Source organism: Oxyura jamaicensis, chromosome 11, assembly GCF_011077185.1.
Source record: "Oxyura jamaicensis isolate SHBP4307 breed ruddy duck chromosome 11, BPBGC_Ojam_1.0, whole genome shotgun sequence".
Taxonomy (NCBI): Eukaryota; Metazoa; Chordata; class Aves; order Anseriformes; family Anatidae; genus Oxyura; species Oxyura jamaicensis.
In genome coordinates, this window is record NC_048903.1 from 20253496 (window position 1) to 20275243 (window position 21748).

Consider the following 21748-nt stretch of genomic DNA (forward strand, 5'->3'; position numbering starts at 1 on the left):
GGGTGGTGGGAGGAAGGTCTCCTCGGGTGGTGGGAGGAAGGTCTCCTCATTCCTGGAGAGAAATGGGCTGAGATGCAGGAGTGTTTACCGGCCCGGAAGCACGCCCCGTGTCCTCTGGAGGCCTTTGCTTCAGAAACGATGAAAAGAGCTTTCTGTCTGTTGCGCCGTGACCTCCGTTAGGGGATTGTTTTCTTAACCAGCCTGTGGAAATCGGGGAGCAGTGGAGCAGCAGCAGAACCACCTGCAGGCAGTGCGGAGGGGTGAGCCTTTGAGATGGGCGCCTGCAAAGTCCCCGGGGACCAGGAGCAGGGAGGGGATAGGCCTCGAGTCACCGGGAAAAACGGATGCTTCTTGAATCGGGATGACATGGGAGGGCTGAACTGGTGAGCAGGAACGGGCACGTGCCGTGTGCCCCAAACCCGGAGCTGGACCTGGGCCTGTCCCAGGGCCCCTCACCTTCCTAGCCACAGCGGTCTGCTCAGGTGCTGCTCAGCTCCGGGGGCTGCAGGAAGAGCCCTGCAGAACTCGGGGGCAGGGAGGTCGTTCTCCTATTTGTGGGAGTAAACAGTCCCCAGGTGATGGGGGCTGCGTGTAACCCCCGGGGTCCGTGTGCTTCCCAGAGGCCTGTTGAATTCTCACCTCTGTGCTCCAGGAGGAGCAGTCAGCACAGGCACACTGTTGTTGTTCTCCAGGCTGAGTTTGTTCACGGCTGCGGTGGGCGAAGTGCTCTCTAGCAGCTGCTGTAACGTGTGAGTGTGAAATGCAAGCCCAGCCTGTTTTCCTCCGAGTTCCTGTGGTCACTTGGTGCCTTCGGCCAGGCTGTGATCTCCGCAGCCTTCCCTCCCGCTTCCTGATCCCCTAGCAGCCTAAAATCCCTCTGGTGCTGAGGGGGAGGCTGTTACCTGGGAGGAGGTTTGGGAGCACCCCCGGCGTGCTCCTGTCCCGCTGTGCCGGTCTCCGCTGCAGTGCCGCTGTCGGAGGCCGGCTCGAGGCGTCCTGGTGTTACCTCGGCACCTCCCAGCTTCGCGGGGAGCTGCTTCAGGTTCTCACAGGCTTTTGTGTTCCCTGGTGGCGGAGCTTACCTGGTCTGAGGGAACCCTTCAGCCATGAAATCGGTTGTCCTAGAGCTGGGAGCAGAGCCCTCGTACTGAAGGGTGGTGTTTGATCTCATGAGAGGGGCCAGGGAGCCCGTGTCTGAGGTCAGCCCGTGCCAGTACGAAATGAAAGTCTCCAAAGGTGAACCAGGGCCTCAGCAGCTGTGTGGCTCTGCTGGAGGACTATCAGCTGCTTTTCTTGTTGTGTTTCTGGAGGCCGTTGAGCCCACGAAGTGCTTCTGAGAGCCAGAACTTGGTCAGGAATCCTCCGCCGAGGCACCGCGTGCAGAGCGCGAGGGGGCTTTGGCAGCAGGTTGAGTGCCTCGTGACCCAAGCAAGGCTCCTCAGTTGTGCTTTCAGCACGTGCTGGGGCAGCACCTCAATGTGCTCAAGCTGTGGCTGCAGGTCCAGGGCTGTGGAGCCAGTCCTCAGGTGAGGGCAGTGGGAGATTGCTCAGTGCCAGATCCTGCTGGGTGCCCTGTGCCGTTCCTCCCAGATTTGCTGGGGCTCTGCTGGCCCCCGCCTTCACCCGCGTTAGTGCTGGGTCACTGCGTGGTGCCTGAGCCCGGGGTGGAACCTCGTTGGGCTGGTTGTCACGGTGTCCTTTGGTGCTCTGGTGGTCAGGAGGGCCCTCTGGGGCAGCCGCTGATCTCCTGGGGGGCTTCTGAGTAGCCTGGTGCCGTGTGTTTGGGCTCCGAGCAGCCGGGGAAGGAGTGCTGGGGGAAGCACACACTTCAGTGCGGGGTCCCGGGGAGGCGGAAGGGGTCAGGCCCTGCAGCGCTGAAACCGGGGCTGGAAGGTCCCAGCGAGCCCCTGTCCTGAGGGAGGACAGGCAGTGACATCTTCCCGTGGTGCTTCCAGGTGGGAGAAGCGCGTGGACCCGAGGGGCCGCTACTACTACGTGGACCACAACACCCGGACCACCACGTGGCAGCGCCCCACGGCTGAATACGTCCGGAACTACGAGCAGTGGCAGTCCCAGCGAAACCAGCTCCAAGGGGCCATGCAGCAGTTCAGCCAAAGGTTCCTGTACCAGGTGAGGGCTGGGGGCCGCGGCAGCAGGCGCTGCACCGCAGGGCTGGCATGCTGCGGGCTGCCAGGGCACCCGAAACGAGCGCTGCCGGGCTCTGAAAGCTCCCTCCTGCTGCTTCCCTTGCTCCTTCCCCCTGCTCATGGTTTGGGCAAGTGGTGAGCAGCCTCTGATAAGCAGGGCTGTGCCCCTCTGGAGCTTCTCTACCTCCTGGGCAGCGTGCTCTGGTGTCAGCCCGTCCCTTGCCTCGCGGGGGCTTTATCACAGTGTGAAACCCTGCTCTTGGCAGGGCCGGGGAGCTCTGGGGGCAGGAGCAGGCCTGGGGTGCAGCACAGGGCGTCCAGCTCCTCACTGGTGCTGAGCTCCTTTCTGAGGCCTCCCAGCACCGTGCAGGAGCACTGCCAGCGCCAGCTGGGTGCCCCAGCGAGGAGCTCGGACGTCTCTGCAAGGGGGAAGCAGGCAGAGGTGGTGGTCAGTCCCAGGAGCTGGGACTGGGGGTGTGGGACGCTGCCCTGCTGGGTTTCTGCCCATCTCTGCGCAGCCCTTCCCGGCCTCTCGGAGGGAGCTGTGCTGCCGTGGCCCCACTGCCCTCCGTGGGGGCAGCAGGAGGGGGCTTCCACCAAGGCTGAGTCGTGCTCCGAGCCTGTCGCTGCTCGCTCCGCTGCCAGCGCCGCCTCTGGAGCTGCTCCAGCGCTGCGCGACTCGCCCTGGCTGGGCTCTGCAGAGCGCCGAGGGAGGGACTCGCGATCCAAATTTAGCCTGATGAAACGATTGTACTTCTCGTTTCAAGCTTTCTCCTGCCAGCGGCGATGGCTTCTGCTGCGCCTCCTTCCCCCAGGGGCTCTCTGCTTCTCGTTGCCCTCCTGTCTCCAGCACCCACCTGCCCTCCGTGCGGGGACAGGAGGCGCTGAGCGGTGCCGCACCCCTGGGCGACGCGGAGCCCTCGTGGTGCAGCCCCTGCAGGGAGCCTGGCTGCGGGGCCAGCTGCAGGCAGGGTCCCTGTGCCAGCACGCACGCAGCAGGCTGGGAGCTGCATCCCCTGTGCCCGGAGGTCTTGCTGCCCCAGGGTCGTTCCTGGGGGCTGTGGGGAGCTACGGGAGGGCTGGCTTCTGGAGCTCTGCCCCTGGCTCTCGTCTCTCTGCCCTGTTTGTTTTAATTAGTTATTTTTAGGTCGCAGTGAGGTGATACCTCTGGACATGCCTCAGCTGTGTCTCTGGCCAGCCTGTCTGGGTAGGGAGGGAGCAGGGGCTGCCCAAGGCACGCCGTGCCGGCCGGTGCCTCCTGCACCCCTCTCCTTGTGTGTGGGGCAGGGGGCGAGAGGAGAAGCCAGGAGGTGTGGGCTGCACAGCCCCGTCCCCAGCACACCCCAGGGCATCCCCCAGGTGCCCGTCCCAGGAGGGCGGGGGTCCCAGCACCCCGAGTGCCCAGGCCTGGGGCTGCCCTGTCCCCAGGGAGGCAGCAGGCCTGGCTCTGCTGCTGCCCCCAGCACGGGGCTGGGACGCTGGCCCTGCCGAGGCGCCTGCCCCCCTCCAGCGGCTGGGTTTTAGGAGGTGCGATGAAAAAAAGGCCTTTTGGTAACAACGTGTTTCTTATTGAACCATTACAAGCGCTCGCAGGCCTCCTTCTCCCCTGGAGCCCCAACTGTCGGGGCCGTGCCTCCATCCCCGGGGACCTCCAGCGGAGCCGGGGGGCTGTGCCGGCACCCCCCGCTTCGGGCTGGGTGACGGCTGCCGGCTCTGCCCGCCCGGGGAAGAAGAAAGGTGCTTTGTGCTGGGGCCCCCAACCTGCCGGGGGGGCTGGGGGCGCGGGGAGCCGCCCGTCTGCGCAGGCATGAATGTGCCCTCAGTGCAGCGCATCCCGCAGCCCGCTCGCTGCCCGGGGAGGAGGGGGGCCGCGGGCCCCGCCAGGAAGCGCTGGGCGTGGACAGGGCTTGTGGGAATGATTTCATTGGAAAGGCCTGCGATATTTTTTCCCTCTTGTGTGTGGTTCTTGGAGGAGGCTGGAGGTGTATCTGATGGGGATGGTCGCCCGGGCCAGCGGGAGCCGAGCGGCCGCGCACATCTGGAGGCTGCGGCGCGGTCCCGCTCCTCTCCCTGCGCCGTGCGTGGCCCCTGCCCTGCCGCCCCCTTGGCCGCCCCAGCCTCTGTTTGGTTTGTGCTTTTTTTTTTTTTTTTTTTAACACCCCCTGAGTGTGCAAGGGTTTTTTTTGTTTGTTTTTTTGTTTTGTTTGTTTTTTTCAGTTCTTTGGGAGCAGCTTCTCCCTGCCGGGAGCTGCGGGCACAGGGGAGGCGAGTGCGGAGTAGAGGCTGTTGGGCTTCGCCCCTGCCCCGCTGCTCCTGCTCGTCCGTGCCCTGGTTTTTATTTTGTATTTTTGCCCTCTCTTGTCTCTAGTCGTCCGGCGCCCCGTCCGACAATGATCCTCTTGGCCCCCTTCCTCCCGGCTGGGGTAAGTACAGAGTCTCCTCACCTGCCCGTGCCTCCTCCCAGCCGTCGGGAGGCTGCTGCCCGCCTCTGCCCTGGGGCAGGGGTACCCTCGGTGGGGACGCAGCGCTCCCGGTGCTCCGCTGCGTGTGGGGCTGAGGCTGCCCATGACTAGCTCGATCTCTGATTTGAAATCCAGCTTTTTTCCCCCTTTTTTTTCCCCTCCTTTTTTCTCTTTTCCTGGAGGAGTTCCCAGCTCTCTCTCAGCTACTGAATGCAGAAGTGTTTGTGGTTGTTCTTTGGCCTGGGGGAGAGGCTGGGGATCCAACTCCTCGCTCGTCCCCGGCGTCCTGTGCCGAGCAGCGGGCTGTCCTGCTGCCACGCGTGTGCCTCCCGGGATGCTCTGCCCCGGGCCGCAGCGGGGCTTCAGCCCTGTCCCTGTGTCCCAAGTGCTGCTGCTGCCCCCGGGGCTCTGTTGTGCCGTGTTCGGGAGCCTCAGCTGGGGAGGGCTGGTGGTGAGGGTGGTGGGTGTCTGGTGGGATGGGGGGGACGTTAATGGGAGGCACTGGGGAAGGGGTAAGTGGGGACACTGGGTGCTGGGACATTCTGCACGGCCCCTGTGCCGCCCCCGGGGAGGAGAGGGCCCCTCTCCTGGCTGCCAGTGCCTCCCAGCCCCGGTGCTGCACGCCGTGGGGCAGCGCCGTGCTCTGCCAGGGCTGGCAGAGAGCGGTCCCCTGCAGGGACCCGGAGAGGGAATAATCTGCAGGGAGCTTGGGGCAGGGCAGCGAGGGGCTGGGCTGCTGAGGGGGTCTCCGTGGGCAGGGCAGGGTCTCGGTGAGGGCAGTGCTGGAGCCTGTGCTGCTGGAATGGGTGACCCAGCTCCTGCGACAGCTGCGTGAGCCTGCTCGGGACTGAGCACCCCGGGCAGGTGGGGTTCCTGGGGTGGACGCAGCGTTGGTCATCGTACGTGCCTCAGCCAGAGCCCAGAGCAGAAGTGCTAAAGCCCCCGTCCCCCATAGCTGCGCCCGGTGCTTCTGCGGGGCTGGTGGCAGGAGCGCCCCGTCCCTGGGCTCCCGGGAGCCCCGGGTGTCCCGACCCATCGGAGGAGGCTGGGGCGAAGGATGTGGATGGAGAGCTCTCCCCCCGCTGGGCTCCCAGCCCCCAAACCCGGGTTGGGAACCGCAGCCGCTTCCCACAGCCCTGCAGGAGCGGGATGGGGCTGTGGGAGGGGACACCGGGAGGGGATGGGGACGGGGAGCACGTGCAGGGCGTCCCTCCCGGCATGGAGCAGGGCTGTGCGGGGTGGGCCCCATCCCTGGGAGGCGCAGGAATTGCCACCAGGATGGGACGCGGTGCCCGGCTGTGGCTGGGAGGCCCTGGCTGCTCAGTGCCCAGCGGTGGGTGCCTGGGGGGGCACAGGGGGTGCTGGGGGAGCCCGCCCTGAGCGCGAGCCGCAGGCTTTGTGCGCAGCGAGGGCGGGAGGGAGGCTGCAGGCGCGGAGCCTGTCCCGCGGTGATGCTGGTGTGAGTGGCGCATGCATTTTATGCCCGCGGGTGCACAGGCAGCAGGGCTGTGCAGGGAGGAGGTGCCCCCGGAGCTGTGTGGAGTGGTGCTGAGCTCCCGCAGCGCGGGTGTGCAAGGAGGGTGCGCAGCTCGCGTGCCAGCCCGGCAGCGTGTCAGCAGGGCCAGCCTCCGCCGTGCTGCCCGCACGCGGGCCTTCCCCGAGGTACTGCGCCTTCCGTGCATGGAAAAAAACATAAAATTATTTATTTTGTCTTTTCCAAACAAACTGGGGCAGTGCAAGAGAGGGGGAGGGAGCTGCCAAACTCCTGTAAGCTGCGAGGTCTGTTCCCGGGACGGCAGCTAACGCTTCCCTTCCGTTTTCTCCTAGAGAAGAGACAGGACAATGGGCGAGTGTATTACGTGAACCACAACACGCGGACCACCCAGTGGGAAGACCCTCGCACGCAGGGGTAGGAGCCCGAGGGGCGGGCGGGGAGGCTCGGGGAGGCTGCTGGCGGTTTCTGAAGGCGTCGCCGGGCTCCCAGGTGCTGAGCGGTGGCCGTGCGGTGGGGCTGAGCCTCCACGGTCCTACTGGGAGCTGAGCGCGGTGCGAGGGCTCTGAGCGACGCAGGCGGTGACCGGGCGGCGTGGGAGCTGGGGAGGGTTGGGAACTGCAACCCCGGGCGTTGGGGGGAGCTGGGACCGAGGTCAGGAAAGACAGCAGGGCTGTAGGGCAGGAAGAGGTGCTGTCCTCTCACCCTGCTGGGCTCCTGAGAGCTCAGGGCAGCAGGGCTCCTGCCTCGTGCAGGCAGCTGCTTGCGAATTCTGCACCCCGAATCCTTCCTTTTGCCTGGCACGGAGCTGTAAATTCAAGGTAGTGCCCGAGGGCAGCGACCTGGAGCAGGGTGAGACCCCCGAGGCAGCAGGTCGGTGACCCCTTCCTTGCCTGCAGGATGATCCAGGAGCCACCCCTGCCGCCCGGCTGGGAGATGAAGTACACCAACGAGGGCGTGCGCTACTTCGTGGACCACAACACTCGCACCACCACCTTCAAGGACCCGCGCCCTGGATTCGAGTCCGGGTAAGTGGTGCTGGGCCAAGCCCTGGCTCTGTGCCCGGCGGGACAGCAGCGGGGCTGCGGCACTCGAGGTGCTCGCTCACAGCTCATTCGTGTGGTCGCAGCGCGGGGCGGGTGAAGTGGGCTGGCTTTGTTGCCAGCACACCGAGCAGTGGGGTTAGGGGTTAGGGCCTCGCACTTGGCTCGGATGGAGGAGAGCTCCCTGCGTGCAGCAGAGCTGAGCTGCAGCCCAGGGGCTGTCCTCCCCCCGCGGGCGGTGAGGCTGCCGGGGCAGGGCAGCGGCTGCCGGGGCTGTGGGGCTGTGGGGCCGTGCCCTGACCCAGCCCCTGCTGCTTTCTCAGGAGCAAGCAGGGGGGATCGCCGGGGGCGTACGACCGGAGCTTTCGCTGGAAGTACCACCAGTTCCGCTTCCTCTGCCACGTGAGTAGAGCGGCGCGAGGCTGCCGGGCCCGCCGGCACCCGTGGGCAGGCCGGGGATCGGGCAGCCTCCGTGCCGGCCTGCACACAGCCTCCTGTCTGTGCCTTGCCCGCAGTCGAACGCCCTGCCCAGCCACGTGAAGATCAGCGTTTCCCGACAGACGCTCTTTGAGGACTCCTTCCAGCAGGTGAGGGGTGCGGAGCCCGGGGGTGCGGAGCTGGCCCTTGCTGAGGGCCCGCGGTGACGCTTCCCCGTGCCTCCGCGCAGATCATGAACATGAAGCCGTACGACCTGCGGCGCCGCCTGTACATCATCATGCGGGGAGAGGAGGGCCTGGACTACGGCGGCATCGCCAGGTGAGTGCCGCTGTGCGGGGCTGAGCCCTGCCCACGGCGGGCGGCCCGTCAGGCGGCTGGGCTCGGGGTCCCCAGCCTCTATGCAGGGAGCCAGAGGGGTTTGAGCTGGAAACTGAGAGCTTTGGGAAGGGTGAAACTCCTCCAAGGCGTTGTGCTGGCCTGTCCCTTGCACGGGGAGGGCTGGGCGCCCACCTGGGGCTCTCCATAGCCCCCAGCACTGAGTGCCAGCGCCCCGGGGCGATGGCTCGGGCTGCCTCTTCCCCCCGCAGCCTGGTGCGCGGCTGACGGGCGCCGGCGTTTCTCGGGACAGTCGCTGCGAGCCAGGGCGGACGTGGCGGGACGTGGCTGCTGCCAGCCCGTAGCCGCCACCGCCCTGAGGAGAGTGCTGCGTGGCGCCGGGCTGTGCCTCCAGGTGGAGGGGAGAGAGCCCTGTGTCCTCTGTCCTCTGTCCCGTGTCCCCCATCTGGCTCCCCTGGGGTGTCCGGCGTGGTGCTGGGCTTCCCTCCGCCACCCTGCCACTCGTGCTCCCCCTCCTCCTTCGTCGTGCTGCTGCCGGCTGTGGGGCAGGGCTGCTGCTCCCTCGTCTCTCCGTGTCCTGCCAGTGGTTTTACCCTATGGTAGGTTACGTCATGCTGTTCTACCACAGGGTAGAACCACGGACGGGATGCCGGGGCTGCCTCTGCGCCTGAGGACTGCCGTCCGCCCGCGGCCGGGGAGCGCAGCAAGGACAGCGGGGCCCGTCCCGCGCTGCTTCGGTTGGGCTTGGTGTGGGGAGAGTGGGTGCCCAGGGGCACTGGGTGTGAGTGCACAACCACGTGAGTGTGCACCTGTGTGTGTGAGATGGCCTGGGAGGGGCCGGGCTGCTCCGTGCCTGCTGGATGCCTCCTGCTCCCAGCCGAGCTCCGTGCCCAGCAGGGATTTTCTTCCTGAAGTCTCCAACAGCACTTCACAAACCGTTTGCAGCACTTCTGCAAAGGCAGCTGGACCCTGCGGTGCCCGACGCCCTCACCAGCTCACGGCAGGGCCCAGGAGCTGGGCGCTGGCTTCGTGTGGGCGTGCTGCAGAGGCACAGGGGCTGTCCTGTCCCTGTCCCCTGCGCTGGGGCGCAGCCTCGTCCCGCAGACCCAGCCGCAGGAGCCGCTGCTCACCGCTGTCTCGCTCTCTCCCAGGGAATGGTTCTTCCTCCTGTCCCACGAGGTGCTCAACCCCATGTACTGCCTCTTCGAGTACGCTGGCAAAAACAACTACTGCCTGCAGATCAACCCTGCCTCCTCCATCAACCCCGACCACCTCACCTATTTCCGCTTCATCGGCCGCTTCATTGCCATGGTAAGAGCCCGACGTGGCGTCCCGCAGCCGTGCCCGGCAGCCACCCCTCCACGCCCGGTCCCGAGAGTGGCCGTGGAGGGGTTGTGCCAGAGCGGGGCGACGTGCTGGAGGGACGGCGAGGGGACCCTGCTCCCGGGGGCTGTGCTGCAGGGATGGCTCCAGGTCTTTGGCTGCCGCCCCAGGTGCTGTCGGGTCTGCAGCTCCGCACTATTTTTAGCCCCAGCAGTGTGAGATTTTCCAGCTGCCCGGGCCCCGCCATGGCTCCTCCCGTTCGTCTCGTCCTCCCCGATGCCATTGTGCCTGCCATCACCTGGCCTGGGTGGGTGGGGGGCTGCCGGGGGTCCCGGCTCGGGGCAGGATCTGGCCCGGGGCCACGAGGTGTGCGCGGGAGGCGGCTGCGCCCCGCCCGGGTCCCCCGCCTGTCCTGCCCTGCCCCGCGCCTCGCAGGATACCAATAAAACCCCAGACTATTACTCACCGCTGGGCTGTTCTAGACAAGCGTCTGCATTATTTTTGGCTGCCTTTGCCTTGGGGCTCCTGGAAGCCAGGGATTCAGGGAAGCCACAGCAGAGCTCTGTTTAAACAAGTGCTCTTAATAGAGCTGCGAGGGGAGAAGGAGACGCGGTGGAATTTGCGCTGGGGAGGGGAGAGGGGCTGCGCGCACGCCCCGCGCCGGGCAAGCCTCCCGCTGTGTTTGTCAGCCGGGGGGGCATGGTGGGGGCTCCTGGCCGCAGGGAGCTGTTCCCTGTCCCCCGTGGCTGCGGTGGAGCGTTGCGTGTCCTTGCGGGGCCCCTGTGACTCAGTGTCCCCCCCTCCACCACAGGCTCTGTATCACGGGAAGTTCATCGATACCGGCTTCACGCTCCCCTTCTACAAGCGGATGCTGAACAAGCGGCCCACGCTGAAGGACCTGGAGTCCATCGACCCTGAGTTTTACAACTCCATCGTCTGGACCAAGTGAGTGCCTCACGCTCCTGGCCCCGGGGGAGGCAGCGCTCCTCCTGCCCCTCGCGGTGCCTCGTCAGATGTCACGTCGCCGTGTCCTCCTGCAGGGAGAACAGCCTGGAGGAGTGCGGCCTGGAGCTGTACTTCATCCAGGACATGGAGATCCTGGGCAAGGTGACCACCCACGAGCTGAAGGAGGGCGGTGAGAGCATCCGGGTGACGGAGGAGAACAAGGAGGAGTACATCATGTGAGTCTGGTCCCAATGCGTCCGCTGCGTGCCCGGCCCCCCGGCTTTAGGGCGGTTCTGGGGTGGGAACGTGGGGCTTGGGACGTGCCTGCTTCCCCTGGCTACGTGGCCTGTGACAAGTATGGGCTGGCGCGGTCACTGAGCTGCGCTGCGGTCTGGCTGGCTGCTGCTGGGCAGCTGCCAGTACTTTCAGGAAAGAGGAGAGGGGAGAGAGGGTGAGACTGCTCTCCCTGTCCCATGGCCGCTCACCCAGCGCTGGCTGGGGCTGCCTCTGTCCTGCGGGCGGCAGGCTGCAGCCGGGGGACGTGGTTTGCACCCCTCGTCCCCCCGATGGCTGCTGCTTCTGCTGGGTTTGGGGGCAGAGGGAGGGCTCGAGGGGGGGCCCTGCCATGCACCCCTGAGGCTCCCTGCCCCCCCTGAGGCCAGCTGCCTCCCCGATGGTGGGGGGGACGGCAGTGGCCCCAGTGGCTGCCTGCTGACCACCCCCTGCCTTCCCAGGCTGCTGACGGACTGGCGCTTCACGCGGGGCGTGGAGGAGCAGACCAAGGCCTTCCTGGACGGCTTCAACGAGGTGGTGCCGCTCGAGTGGCTGCGGTACTTCGACGAGAAGGAGCTGGAGGTGAGCTGGTGCCCTCGCTGGGATGGGGAACGTGGAGGTAGCGGTGCTTCCACCCTGCTGCAGGCTGCCCCGGGCTGATGTGGGGAACGGCAGCACGGTGCTGGTGGGGTCCACGGGCTCTGCTCCCTCCAGCCTCGGGCTCTGCCCGTCAGCTCTGTGCACCCTCCCGGTGGCAGGGTTTGCAGGGTTGCTTGGTGGGCCCGTTAGTGGGGCAACTTCTCATCAGAGGCGAGGAATTCCTCCCGTGCCGTGTGCTGGACCCTGTGCCTGGCGCAGCCCTGCACCGAAGCAGTCAGTGCTGCGACGCGTGGGCGCGGGGCATTATTTCTGTCCCCCCTGCTGACTGTCCCCTGTCCCTAGCTGATGCTGTGCGGCATGCAGGAGATCGACATGAACGACTGGCAGAAGAACACCATCTACCGGCACTACACCAAGAACAGCAAGCAGATCCAGTGGTTCTGGCAGGTGAGCCCCAGTGCCTCCGTGTCCCCTGCGTGGGGCTGGGGCGGGCAGGGCCGGCCCGGACAGAGCGCGGGGCGTCCGCGGCAGGAGCGGCCCTGGCCCCGTCTGGATGTGGGGAGCGTGGGGGTGACGGGGGTCCCACTCCCTGGCACGCTGTCCTCGCAGGTGGTGAAGGAGATGGACAACGAGAAGAGGATCCGGCTGCTGCAGTTCGTGACGGGGACCTGCCGCCTGCCCGTCGGGGGCTTTGCGGAGCTCATCGGTGCGTGTCCTGCCGCTCAGGCTGCCTGGGGGTCCCGGGAAGGTGGGGGGATGGCGGCCGTGCCCAGGGCTGGCTGCTGGGACCTGGTTTTCCACATTTCCATCCCAGACTTGGGGGCACTTGGCAGCTGTGAAGTAGCTGTGGTGAGGTCTGGGCGCAGCGGTTTGGTCTGGTGCGTGCTGTGCCGAGACAAATTCCTTAGGCTGAGCCGTGCCACCCCGGTTAGCTTCGTCGGTCCAGTCGTAATGCCATTCTGAAGGAGATTTGAGGTTTTTTATTTAATTTTGATTTTTTTGGGTGTGAGGGAGCCCCTTTGATAGAAACCCACAGCGTGCGGCATTGTTCTGCGCTTGTCCTTTGCTACTTCTGGGGCCCGTACCGGCCTCTCCGTGGTGCGTCTGGACCTGACACAAGCGAAGCAGCTAGCTGAGCCCATTTAATTGTTCTGCCTGGCGCGTCAGGCCCTCAGAGCCCAGGCCCCCAAAGCCCAGCCAGCAGTCAGTTTGTTAAAAAGCCACCTCGGTGGCTCAGACCACCTGAGCCAGGTCCTTGAGGACGCTTGGACGGACCTGCTCCATCCAGTGGGCGCAGGTCGCGCACTTCCGCACTCGCTCTTTGACCACCCCACGTACGGTGGCAGCAGCACATCTCCTGTGCTGTGGCTGCAGCTTTCAGCTTTTTCATTTTGTGTTTTTGCTGCAGGGGATTTGTGCCCTCGGGTGCCTGTAGGACTGTCAGGGCGTGTGCCGCTGGGAGCTGCTGGCTGTAGTGGCACGTCAGGGTTTTCTTTTTCCGCTCCCGCTCGTGTAATGAGATTTGCTCTGCTCATAATTAACAGGCAGCAACGGGCCCCAGAAATTCTGCATCGATAAAGTTGGCAAAGAGACGTGGCTGCCTCGGAGCCATACATGGTAAGTCATTTCTCCTCAGCGCTGCGTGGGGACAACTGCTTGCGGTCCCTGCCCGGCTGCGAGGGGCCCTGGTGCCCCCTGTCCCATCCCTGCCACTGGCAGTCCCGTGGGACGGAGCTGCTGAGGCCGGAGGGGCCCCACGGGAGGGGTCCCTGTGGGGGGAAGGAGGGCGGCAGAGGAATTGGGGTCACTGTTCACAGCCTCCGTTGTCTCGGCAGCTTTAACCGCCTGGATTTGCCTCCCTACAAGAGCTACGAACAGCTGAAGGAGAAGCTGCTTTATGCCATCGAGGAGACGGAAGGATTTGGCCAGGAGTGATGGAGCCTTGGTGCTCTCCCAGCGACTCCGGAGGTGCCTGAGGCGGGGAGGGCCCCGAGTGCTGCCTGCCACCGGGTGCTGCCTCGCGGGATGGTGTGCGGGCGGCTGCGGACTCTGCTCTTGTTCCTGTGCGAGCCCTGCACTAACACAGCCCTGGGGAAAAGGGGTCCACGTGTGCCTCCCCAAATTAATCGGAGGTGTGATGGGGAGGCGGGTGCCAAAGCCTGTCTCCGCTTAGTCTGGGTGCGCAGCATGCGCCTGGGCTCCCTGTCCTCCTCACCCCGCTGGGAGCCCCGGGGGGCGCTGGGGTGGCTCGGGAATGGCCCCGGGGTCTGAGCTCCTGCCTGGTGGGGGCTGCGCTCCCCCGTCCCACGGCTGGTCAGTGTTAAAGGGGCTCCTCTGTGCCTGGAGAGGGATGAGAAACCTCGCACTGAAGCGGTGTGCGCACCTGGAAGCAGGCACAAACAACTTTAACTGATGAGCTGGAGCCAACCCCCCTCGTTTCTCTGCAGTTTCTTTCTCTGCTCCCTGTAGCTTCACTGAACTCCTTAGCTTGTGGCCGCAGGTCCCTGTGAGGGGACACCGATGGACCCCACAGCCCTCCCCACGGGGGAAGGCACTTCTGCTGGAGCAGCAGCTTTGTCCAGAGGCTCCGACTGCTGGAGCCTGGCTGGGGCTTTTCCTAGATGCAGTTAAACTGAGACCTGACTTAGGTATGGGTATTCCCACCCCTCGTTTTTTTCTGCCTTTCTGTGGCATTTTAGTAGATGCAGGTGAGGATGGGGAACGGCTCTCGAACTCTCAGGTGGTTGTGAAGATGTACGAGTTTGGGCCCTATCCTGCACCCAGCAAGGCTAACAGGGAGCCTGCAGCGGGTGCTGCTGGGGCCAGGGCACGGCACGCGCTGGGGCTGCCCCCAGCCTGGCCCTGCCTGCTGCTTGGCTTTATTCACGGCGTGAGGCCTCCGTGCTGCTGTATTTAATCCTGAAGTGGCGTGCTGCTCCGAGCTGGTGCTCTGCAGTGGGCACGGGGCTCGATGGGCACGGCACGGCCACCCCCAGCACTGGCTTGGCTCGAGGGTCACCCAGACGTGCTGCCTTCCCTTTGCTGTGGCCAGGTCGGTGTCAGGAGCTGCCGGAGCAGGACCAGGCCCCTGCCCTTCGTCCTGCTGTGTCCCCCGGGGCTCCTGGCAGCAGGGTCCCGGCCGTGGCACCACGGGCATGGTCCCTGCGAGCGTTGGTGTGTAAATCTGTACATAAATGAAGTCTGTGGATACAAACCTCTGCAATAGCTTTTGACTGGTAACCGGATAGTTTTGTACTGCACCATCCTGCCTCAGTGATGCCGATTTCTTGTGCAATAAACGACAAGCAGCTGCCGAGGTGTGTGTCCCTGGCTGGTGTCACCTGCAGGCGTCACCCCTGCTCCTCCCAGGGCTGTGCCAAGGGTTTGGGTGCAGGATCAGGGCGATGCTGCTCCAGAGATGTTGTCAGCCCAGGCTGGGGCTGGATTTGGGCACCCCAGCGCTGCCACTTCAGGAGGGGGGGGAGCTGGTGAGCCCCCAGCTCTGCTCGCAGCCAGCTCCCCTCTGCCCTCAGCTCTGGGGGCTGTGCGTGTGGCTGGAGCCCCTGGGGGCTTGGCTGCTGTCATGTGCCATGAGCTTGTGTGTGCCACCCGTGGGGCAGTGCTGGGAATCAGGCACGTGAGCCCAGCAGCCGGAGGACTGCAGCATATGGTTAAAACAACAACGAAATCCACTGCAGCAGAACTGACTAAACCCACCATTCATACTGCTGGGGACAGCCAGCAGCCAGGGCTGTTGCTGTGCCTGCCTTTCAGCAGCTGCTGCAGCTGGTATTATTATTCTGTCAATAGCCTGGGCTTGTGCTGCGCAGTGGGAACTCATTTCCACGTGTGGCACAGCCCGGCCCCAGAGGAAGCTGCTTGCTGCAGGCTGGCTCTGGGTGCTTTGCTGGCTTCTGGCCCCAGGCACGGTGGCAGCGCTTGCATCCACGGGGGCGGTGGCACAGAGGGGACCCTTTGCAGCAGGTGAGGCCAAACAGAGCCTCACCTCCAGCTTTCCGGCTCGGTTTCAGGGGCAGCTGTGCTGGAGAAATGCTTCCGTCCCTTGTGCCAGCAGCCAGGTGTCCTGGCAGGGGCTGGCGATGCAGGACATGGCCCCAGGACCCTGCCAGTTCAGCCTGGGGCTCTGCAGAGCTCAGCCTGGGTCGGTGCCTTCACAAATGTTTTAACCCCAGAGCTTGGAAGGAGTCGGACTGGGCGGGCAGGGAGCTGTGTGCAGGCTGGCAGCCGAGGCAGCGCTGCCCCAGCACGCGGTGGGGTCGCTGGCAGCTGTAAGAGCAGCGGTGCCATCTGTGCGCTGCCAGGGCACTGGGGTGCCCAGGGACTGTGCAAATCGGGAGTGGATTAAATATAGCGATGTCTGTATTGCATAAAATTGGCTAATTACAATGACTCAGTCCTGAAATATGCAAATACCCACTCACGCTGCAAAACATGATGTGGTAATGAACATGGCTCCTCCGGGAGGAAGGCAAGCTGCTCTGTGCAGCAGGGGCACGCACAGCCTTTCCTCCTCACCAGCACGAGAGCCCTTGCTCTCTCCCCCCCCATTTCCACCCCAGCGGATCCCATGAGCCAGGAATATATTTCATACCTGCTTTTTTTTTTTTTCTTTTTTTGTGAGGTACCAAAAGCTACCAGCCCACCAGCAGCTGTAGCCAGAAGGCAGCTGCCCATACAGCAACATCCTTGTTCCTGCTCTGTGGTGCTGCAGAACGAGTCAGGTCTCAGATAATAGCCTAAACTCAGTGACAGCTACAACAGGTATGTAGAGCACATTTTAATAGAGGCTGCAGTAGGAGGCTCCAGCTGTTGGCTTGTCATTGAAGGAGATGAGCACGGGGGAAGGAAGAGTGCTGTGCTTAGAGAAAATAAATCGCCCTGGCCTTTACCCCTTCCCTGCTCAGTGCTAAGACCCCAACCACGTCCCCTTCCTCCTTACAGACAACCGCCTCCTTGCTGCAGCAGCTGCCAGTTTGAGTAGGCCTGTACAGCCATGTTATAAATGAATGCAAAAAGCAGCTATCAAAGGAGAGGCAAGCAAAGCACTGACCATTTCAACAAAGGAAAAGAACCCAGCAGCAAAGTGATTTAGTTTACAAGATTTTTAATTTACAAATAAAAAAACTACATTTTACTTTTTGTCTTTTTTCTCCTCTTTCTTGACGTCACTCTTCTCCTTGTCTTTCTCCTTCTCATCTTTCCTCTCTTTTTTACTTTCTTCTTTTTCCTGTCCTTCTTTCTTCTCCGCATCCCTGTTGGCAATCTTGTTGTTAATGAGGTTGTGCAGGGCAACCACAGAACGAATAAGAGAAGCCAGGTAAACTACCACCATCTGGTCATTGGTCTTCAGGTAAAAGGCCTTGACAAACTCCTGCAGGTTGACATCTGGTAGCAGGTTGAAGACATCCTGAAGGTGGTAAATGATCTGGTGATTGATGGGTAGCTTGCCCATGGCTACTTTCTCTAAGTAGCTCCTGATGTCCAGAAGCTTGGAGTTCAGTCCCTTCAAGCCATGGACCTGATTCGTGATCCGCTGGGACAGCGTGCCCACCGTCGTATCCTTGATATCCCTGAAACACGCATAACAAAGCCCCAGCATCAGAATGTGACCCTGCACGCTCTACCAGGCTACGCATAGTCACTGAGAGGTCAGTCACTGAGAGGTCGTTCCAGCTTAGAAAGAAGAGCAGTTTCAAGCCCAGATAAGGGACAATTAATCTGAGTGCTTTAAGTCAAAGAATGAGAACAAACCCATCTACATCAGAAAGTGTATCTAAAATAGGTCACTGTTGTATCCTGTGTTCTATTTGGAATACTACTACTAACACCACTTAGAGTGATAGAAAGAAATAAAACAACAATTTCTGACCCAAGTCGACACGGCTTGTATTGGGTGACAGCTCTCTTGATGACTGACGGACGAGCTTTGCCAATTAGTCAGCTAGAGATAAAGCTGTCACGTGCCCATCCAGTCCTGCTCTGCGAGGTATGCAGTGGCTGGAGACAGTTCCAAACCACAATATTCTGAAGCTTTGATACAACGACTACGTAGTTTTCATCATCTGATGGGGTTTAAGTGGGCAGATACACGTTTCATGAGCAAGAAGCAAACATGCCAAGCAAGACTGCTAAATGAATACACGCTTGGAACTTGAGCAGCGTGTTTAACAAGCTCTGCGTTTCCTCCAGGAAGCTGGCACGGGGAAATGCCAGATGGACCCTGTTTCCTCCTGGGCAAGTCTCGTAAGAAAGTTTTCATTTTAAAGGTGTTTACCGTAACAAGTGTTCAACACCAACTTCCTCGGCCTCCTCCGCTCCGATCTCACTAGTCACGTGCTCAAACGTCTTGGAGGTTGGAGTGCCATCCTTGGAGGTGCATGAACACAAGGGACAGGGTTAGACCGGGCACACGGCTGGCTACAGGCACAAAGACACACACCGGCCAGTGCAGGTGTCTCACGTGAACAGAAGGGCAATGTGAACAATGTCAAAGCGTAAGATTAACTGAGGCCTGTTCGCACAACGGGATCAGGAAGAGGCAATAGGTCAAATCAGGGCAAAACAACATGGGACTGGAGCACACAGCTAAGGGGAGAAGTTTGTACGTGAATCACAGTGCCTTTTAAAAACACACCATTTCAGATAGAGTGTAAGAAACGGTACCAATGCATTTAGCAAAGTAGCTACATATAGGCCACCAGAAATCAGAGAGGAAAAACTGCATTTTTCTTGTGTTAATTAGTATTTCTGCCACAAGTCTAATTCAAATTAAAATCTATACAATTGAGATTAAGGGAGATGTTTAAAAGACTCATCGCCTGAACTACCGAGAATGAGTTTTACCTGTCTGTTTTCAAAGTCATTACCCACACCAGTAAACAGAAAGCACTACTGAGACTACTGTGAATTCACAGAACTAGGAACAAGTTCTGCAGATATATGACCTGCAATACTGGAAACAGCTTTCTCTCTCTAGTGAGGGCCTCAGAAAGGCGAGAGGATCAAACTTCTCTGTATGTTCAGAATGCAATTTAAATCCAACAGCTGGAAATGACAAGCTGAAGCTGATTTACTTCTGTACATCGCCTGTGCGCAGAGTGCTGCAAGTGATTACTTAGTTTTGCTCATGCCTGACCTGCCTGTTCAACACTGGCTGGTGAACAAATGAATAAGCACACAGTTACTCAGACTACCTCCGCAAACATATGCGCAGAAGCGACTGGTTAGAAGGGTTCCAATCAGTGACTGTGGCCATGGAAGTGACAGAAACAGGGAAGAAGCATCCAAATCATACAGAAAGCTGGAACTGTGGAATTCCCTAGGTCAAACTGTAACACAAAGCTTTTCTTCCAAGCGCGTTGGTGGATGAAAACTTGAGTTAGAAAGGCTCACACCACTGCTGGGATTTGAACTCTGGTTTCAGCAGATTTTGGCTGCCAGCCACAGGGATGTGCATCCTTCAGAAAAACAGGGAAACTAACACATCTTTTAATGGAAACATTGAATACTCACATCGTGAACTTCTTCAACTGAAATATAAGCTTCTGTGGGCAGCCCCAGGTCCTTAGGTTTCACATCAATAATCACCAACACCTTATGGGAAAAAGCAGAAAAGAAACATTTCAGGAACCCAAGTTTTATTCAAGGACTAGAAAAAATAACCAAGTCAGCTCTTCATTCCCTAACAAGGACATGCTGGCTGTGCAGGTGTTGTCTCCAGGCACTGCGAAAAGACATCTACAGATGTTTCAAAAGACTTGGATGTGAGTTTTTAACAAGCTGTATCACCCATAACACAGGTAGGGGCCAGGGGTTCCCAGGTCCCCCATTCAGGAAGAGAGCAAAAACCAAAAAGAAGTGCAGCACTTACAGAGTTAGGACAGTATCTTTTCATCAGTTCATTGATGGCGATGTCATTCTTGTGTAGTTTAGGGCCCGTGTGGTACCAACCAACTATTCTTTCTCTAGCTGAGAAAAAACAGGATTTTACATCAGAATCGTGTGGTAAGACAACACAAAGATTTGGGCAGAGACTGAATCGGGTGAAAATCTGACGCATGCAGAAGACGAGTGCAGAGCAGGGAAAAAATGATTCAGAGCAGGCAAGACAATGACGTGACTAGTGATGAAGACATCTTACTAATCTTAGTTTGCATGAATTACTTTACTCCTAGGTTCGTAACTAGAGGATTTCACGTCGTGTACTGATTTTGCAGATGCTACGATCTGTCAGCTTGAACCTCTGACATCTAAGAATGCAAAAGTTCTAGAAATACAGGCTGATTCTTGAGAATGCCAACGGCTCCTAGGGCTAAGGAAACTGATGGGAATTACAGTTATGAATGGATGTTCAGCTCTAACGTCTCAAACCAAGTAGCAAAGATAGTTTTTAAAACTGTAGTGAGGAGTAATAGAATCATTACTTAAAATCTGAGTTTGTAATATTTACATACATAAGAAGTATAATTTCCGGGCACATCTGTACAGAAGAGTTACTTGGGAAAAATAACAAGGTATAAATGAATGTGTTAAGAACACAAACTACTTGCACAAATTAATCCATGGAAAAGCATTAGCAAAAGTGAAGCCATGCGAGGAATTAGTATGGAGCGGCTTCTTACATGGGCAAATAATTTTCTGCTTAGCTATGAATTCACTTTCTCAGGCAGACAAAGATTTTGAAGTTTTTTGGGAGCATATCCATGACTGCAAGTCAATGTAAACTTACCGTTGACCTTCTTAAACATTCCATACATGTTCTCCAGATAGTCATGGTCTAGAAACCACACCGTATCATCCTTGTCATCCTCATCAAAAGGAACTGGGAACAAAATGCAGTATCAGTATTTAAGAATCCAACTTTCAGTCTGGAAATATTTATAGAACCACCACGTTTTAGGATAGCTTTGGCTGCTAAGGGAGATGGGATCTTAAACAGTTTCAAGTGTTCTGCAACATTACACTGCAGGATAAATTTCAGCGCTGGTCAGTTCTCTTTCCTAACTGCTCAGTTTTAGAACAGAAAATAAAATGCAAAACATTTTGAAAGTTATCACCAGTTGAGAACATCAAAACATCAGAGAGAAATCCTTCCTTATACAAAAGTAACGCACTGTGCACAGACATTTGATAAGATAAACTGAGGATCCCAAACAGGCTGCTTTTGGTCCTACAATTTACCAGAATATTAAAGCTTCATAGCTGAAAGGCTGTCAAAAGTACAAACAAACAAAACGAAAACCCAAACCAAAACCAACTCCTTTCAACTCAAGTGGAAAACACAGCCTTACAAAAACTGGAACAAAAAAAAGTCCCCATCTGGGAGAAGAACTCCATACAAACTGTGAAACTGCATATATGCACTGGGATATTTTTGCGTTGTCAGAGCGCTCCCACTGGGAAAGGAATGATGTAACTAACACAAATGGGTTAGTGAAAGCCATGGATTCAAGAACTACCGTTACTACCACATGTAAGTATTTAGGAGGAAACTGTTTCAACACTATTAACAACATGCTTAAAGAAAGAACAAGTGCTGTAACTGGACAAAACCTGGGAAAAGAATTAAAGCTGAAGCACACATTACACCTTTACGTAAGCAGGAAACAGCCACATCAGCACTCAGAGCTGTGATTTGTTTTACAAGCTGGGACATGATCACCCAGCAGAGGTCAGCCAGCCCAATGCACCAAAACATCTGCCAGCGTTTTAGAAAAGGTTTACACCTGCTCCTGAAACACTGCCCATGGCACGACGTTACAGGGAAGATGCAGGATGAGACAGGCTGGGCAGTACTGTTGACAGCTGGCAGTTAGCACTTTTTGTTTGATACAGGCTGGTTGTAGGTGGAAAGAATCTCTAGTCTAGCAGGGCGGCGTTAGAAAACAGTATGGGATGCACCTGATCGAGTAATTTGGTAGGTTTTAATACGGTCGGAGACCCAAACTCACCTGCAAAACTGTTGGACACATCCAGGATTTTTTTCTGCCACGAGCCCAGCAGCACGCCGACGACTCGCTTCTGGTTTCCAACTTTTCCTATCCTGAATGGAAAAGACGGTCAGACCTCACGGCACAGAGCGCGGCTCGGCGAGGAAGGGAACAGCGGGGCAGCTGCTGCTGCCAACTCGTGCAAGCTCAGCAGTGTGGGTGCCGGTGGGACGGAACAAAGGGCGCCGTGGCTGATTACTGATCGCTGACTGACGTTAAAAAAGGTGCCTGGGTGCGCTTGGGGCCACATCTCGCAATGCGGCGGGGCAGGGAAGGGGCTGCGCGGCCGGCGCGGCCCGCGAGGTGCTGTGTCACGGGGCAGGGGCTGGCAGAGGGAAGCTCGGGGACACCGTGAGCTCCGCGCACAGCCGCTCGGCTGCTCCCGGTGTTGTTGGTTGGCGCTAAGGCTGCGGCCGCCCGGTACCCCGGGAGGTACCCCGGGAGGTACCCCGGCACGGGAGGGGAAGGGGGGGGCCGGGGGGGGGGGGGTCTCAGGGTCGCGCTCGGCCCCGCTGGCAGCTGCTGGGGGCTCCGCAGCTCCCCCGGGCCCGGCCCGGCCCGCGCCGCCTCCCCCGGGCCCCGGCGGCTGCCGCAGGCCGCGATCCCGCCGCCGCGCTGGGCCGGGGCCCGGCTCCGTCCGATTCCCGCCCCCGGGGCCTCCCCAGACCCGCCGCCCCCC

At 59.9% G+C, this 21748-nt stretch overlaps 2 protein-coding genes and 1 long non-coding RNA gene across 3 annotated transcripts in view; 2 read left to right on the forward strand and 1 right to left on the reverse strand.

The window, feature by feature from the left end:
- WWP2 (WW domain containing E3 ubiquitin protein ligase 2) overlaps positions 1-14375 on the forward strand; it is a 34764-nt gene extending 20389 nt beyond the window's left edge. The window contains exons 10-24 of the mRNA XM_035337135.1: positions 1956-2130; positions 4516-4570; positions 6437-6518; positions 7001-7129; positions 7468-7546; positions 7660-7731; positions 7812-7900; positions 9070-9229; positions 10053-10186; positions 10282-10422; positions 10921-11041; positions 11402-11506; positions 11669-11765; positions 12604-12676; positions 12895-14375. Of these exons, the coding sequence (XP_035193026.1) occupies positions 1956-2130; positions 4516-4570; positions 6437-6518; positions 7001-7129; positions 7468-7546; positions 7660-7731; positions 7812-7900; positions 9070-9229; positions 10053-10186; positions 10282-10422; positions 10921-11041; positions 11402-11506; positions 11669-11765; positions 12604-12676; positions 12895-12994 (1612 nt within the window). The 3' untranslated portion in view covers positions 12995-14375. The remainder of the gene's footprint in view (positions 1-1955; positions 2131-4515; positions 4571-6436; positions 6519-7000; positions 7130-7467; positions 7547-7659; positions 7732-7811; positions 7901-9069; positions 9230-10052; positions 10187-10281; positions 10423-10920; positions 11042-11401; positions 11507-11668; positions 11766-12603; positions 12677-12894) is intronic.
- Positions 14376-16159: 1784 nt separating this feature from the next.
- On the reverse strand, positions 16160-21127 carry PSMD7 (proteasome 26S subunit, non-ATPase 7; the record flags this gene model as incomplete). Its single annotated transcript, XM_035337081.1, has 6 exons — positions 16160-16650; positions 17355-17446; positions 18593-18673; positions 18951-19048; positions 19809-19901; positions 21031-21127. Coding segments are annotated over 6 exons (900 nt in total), but the record flags the coding sequence as incomplete, so codon positions are not given.
- A 107-nt stretch (positions 21128-21234) lies between these two features.
- Positions 21235-21748, forward strand: part of LOC118172619 — a 4959-nt gene continuing 4445 nt past the window's right edge. The window contains exon 1 of the long non-coding RNA XR_004753783.1: positions 21235-21293. This is a non-coding gene — a long non-coding RNA (uncharacterized LOC118172619). The remainder of the gene's footprint in view (positions 21294-21748) is intronic.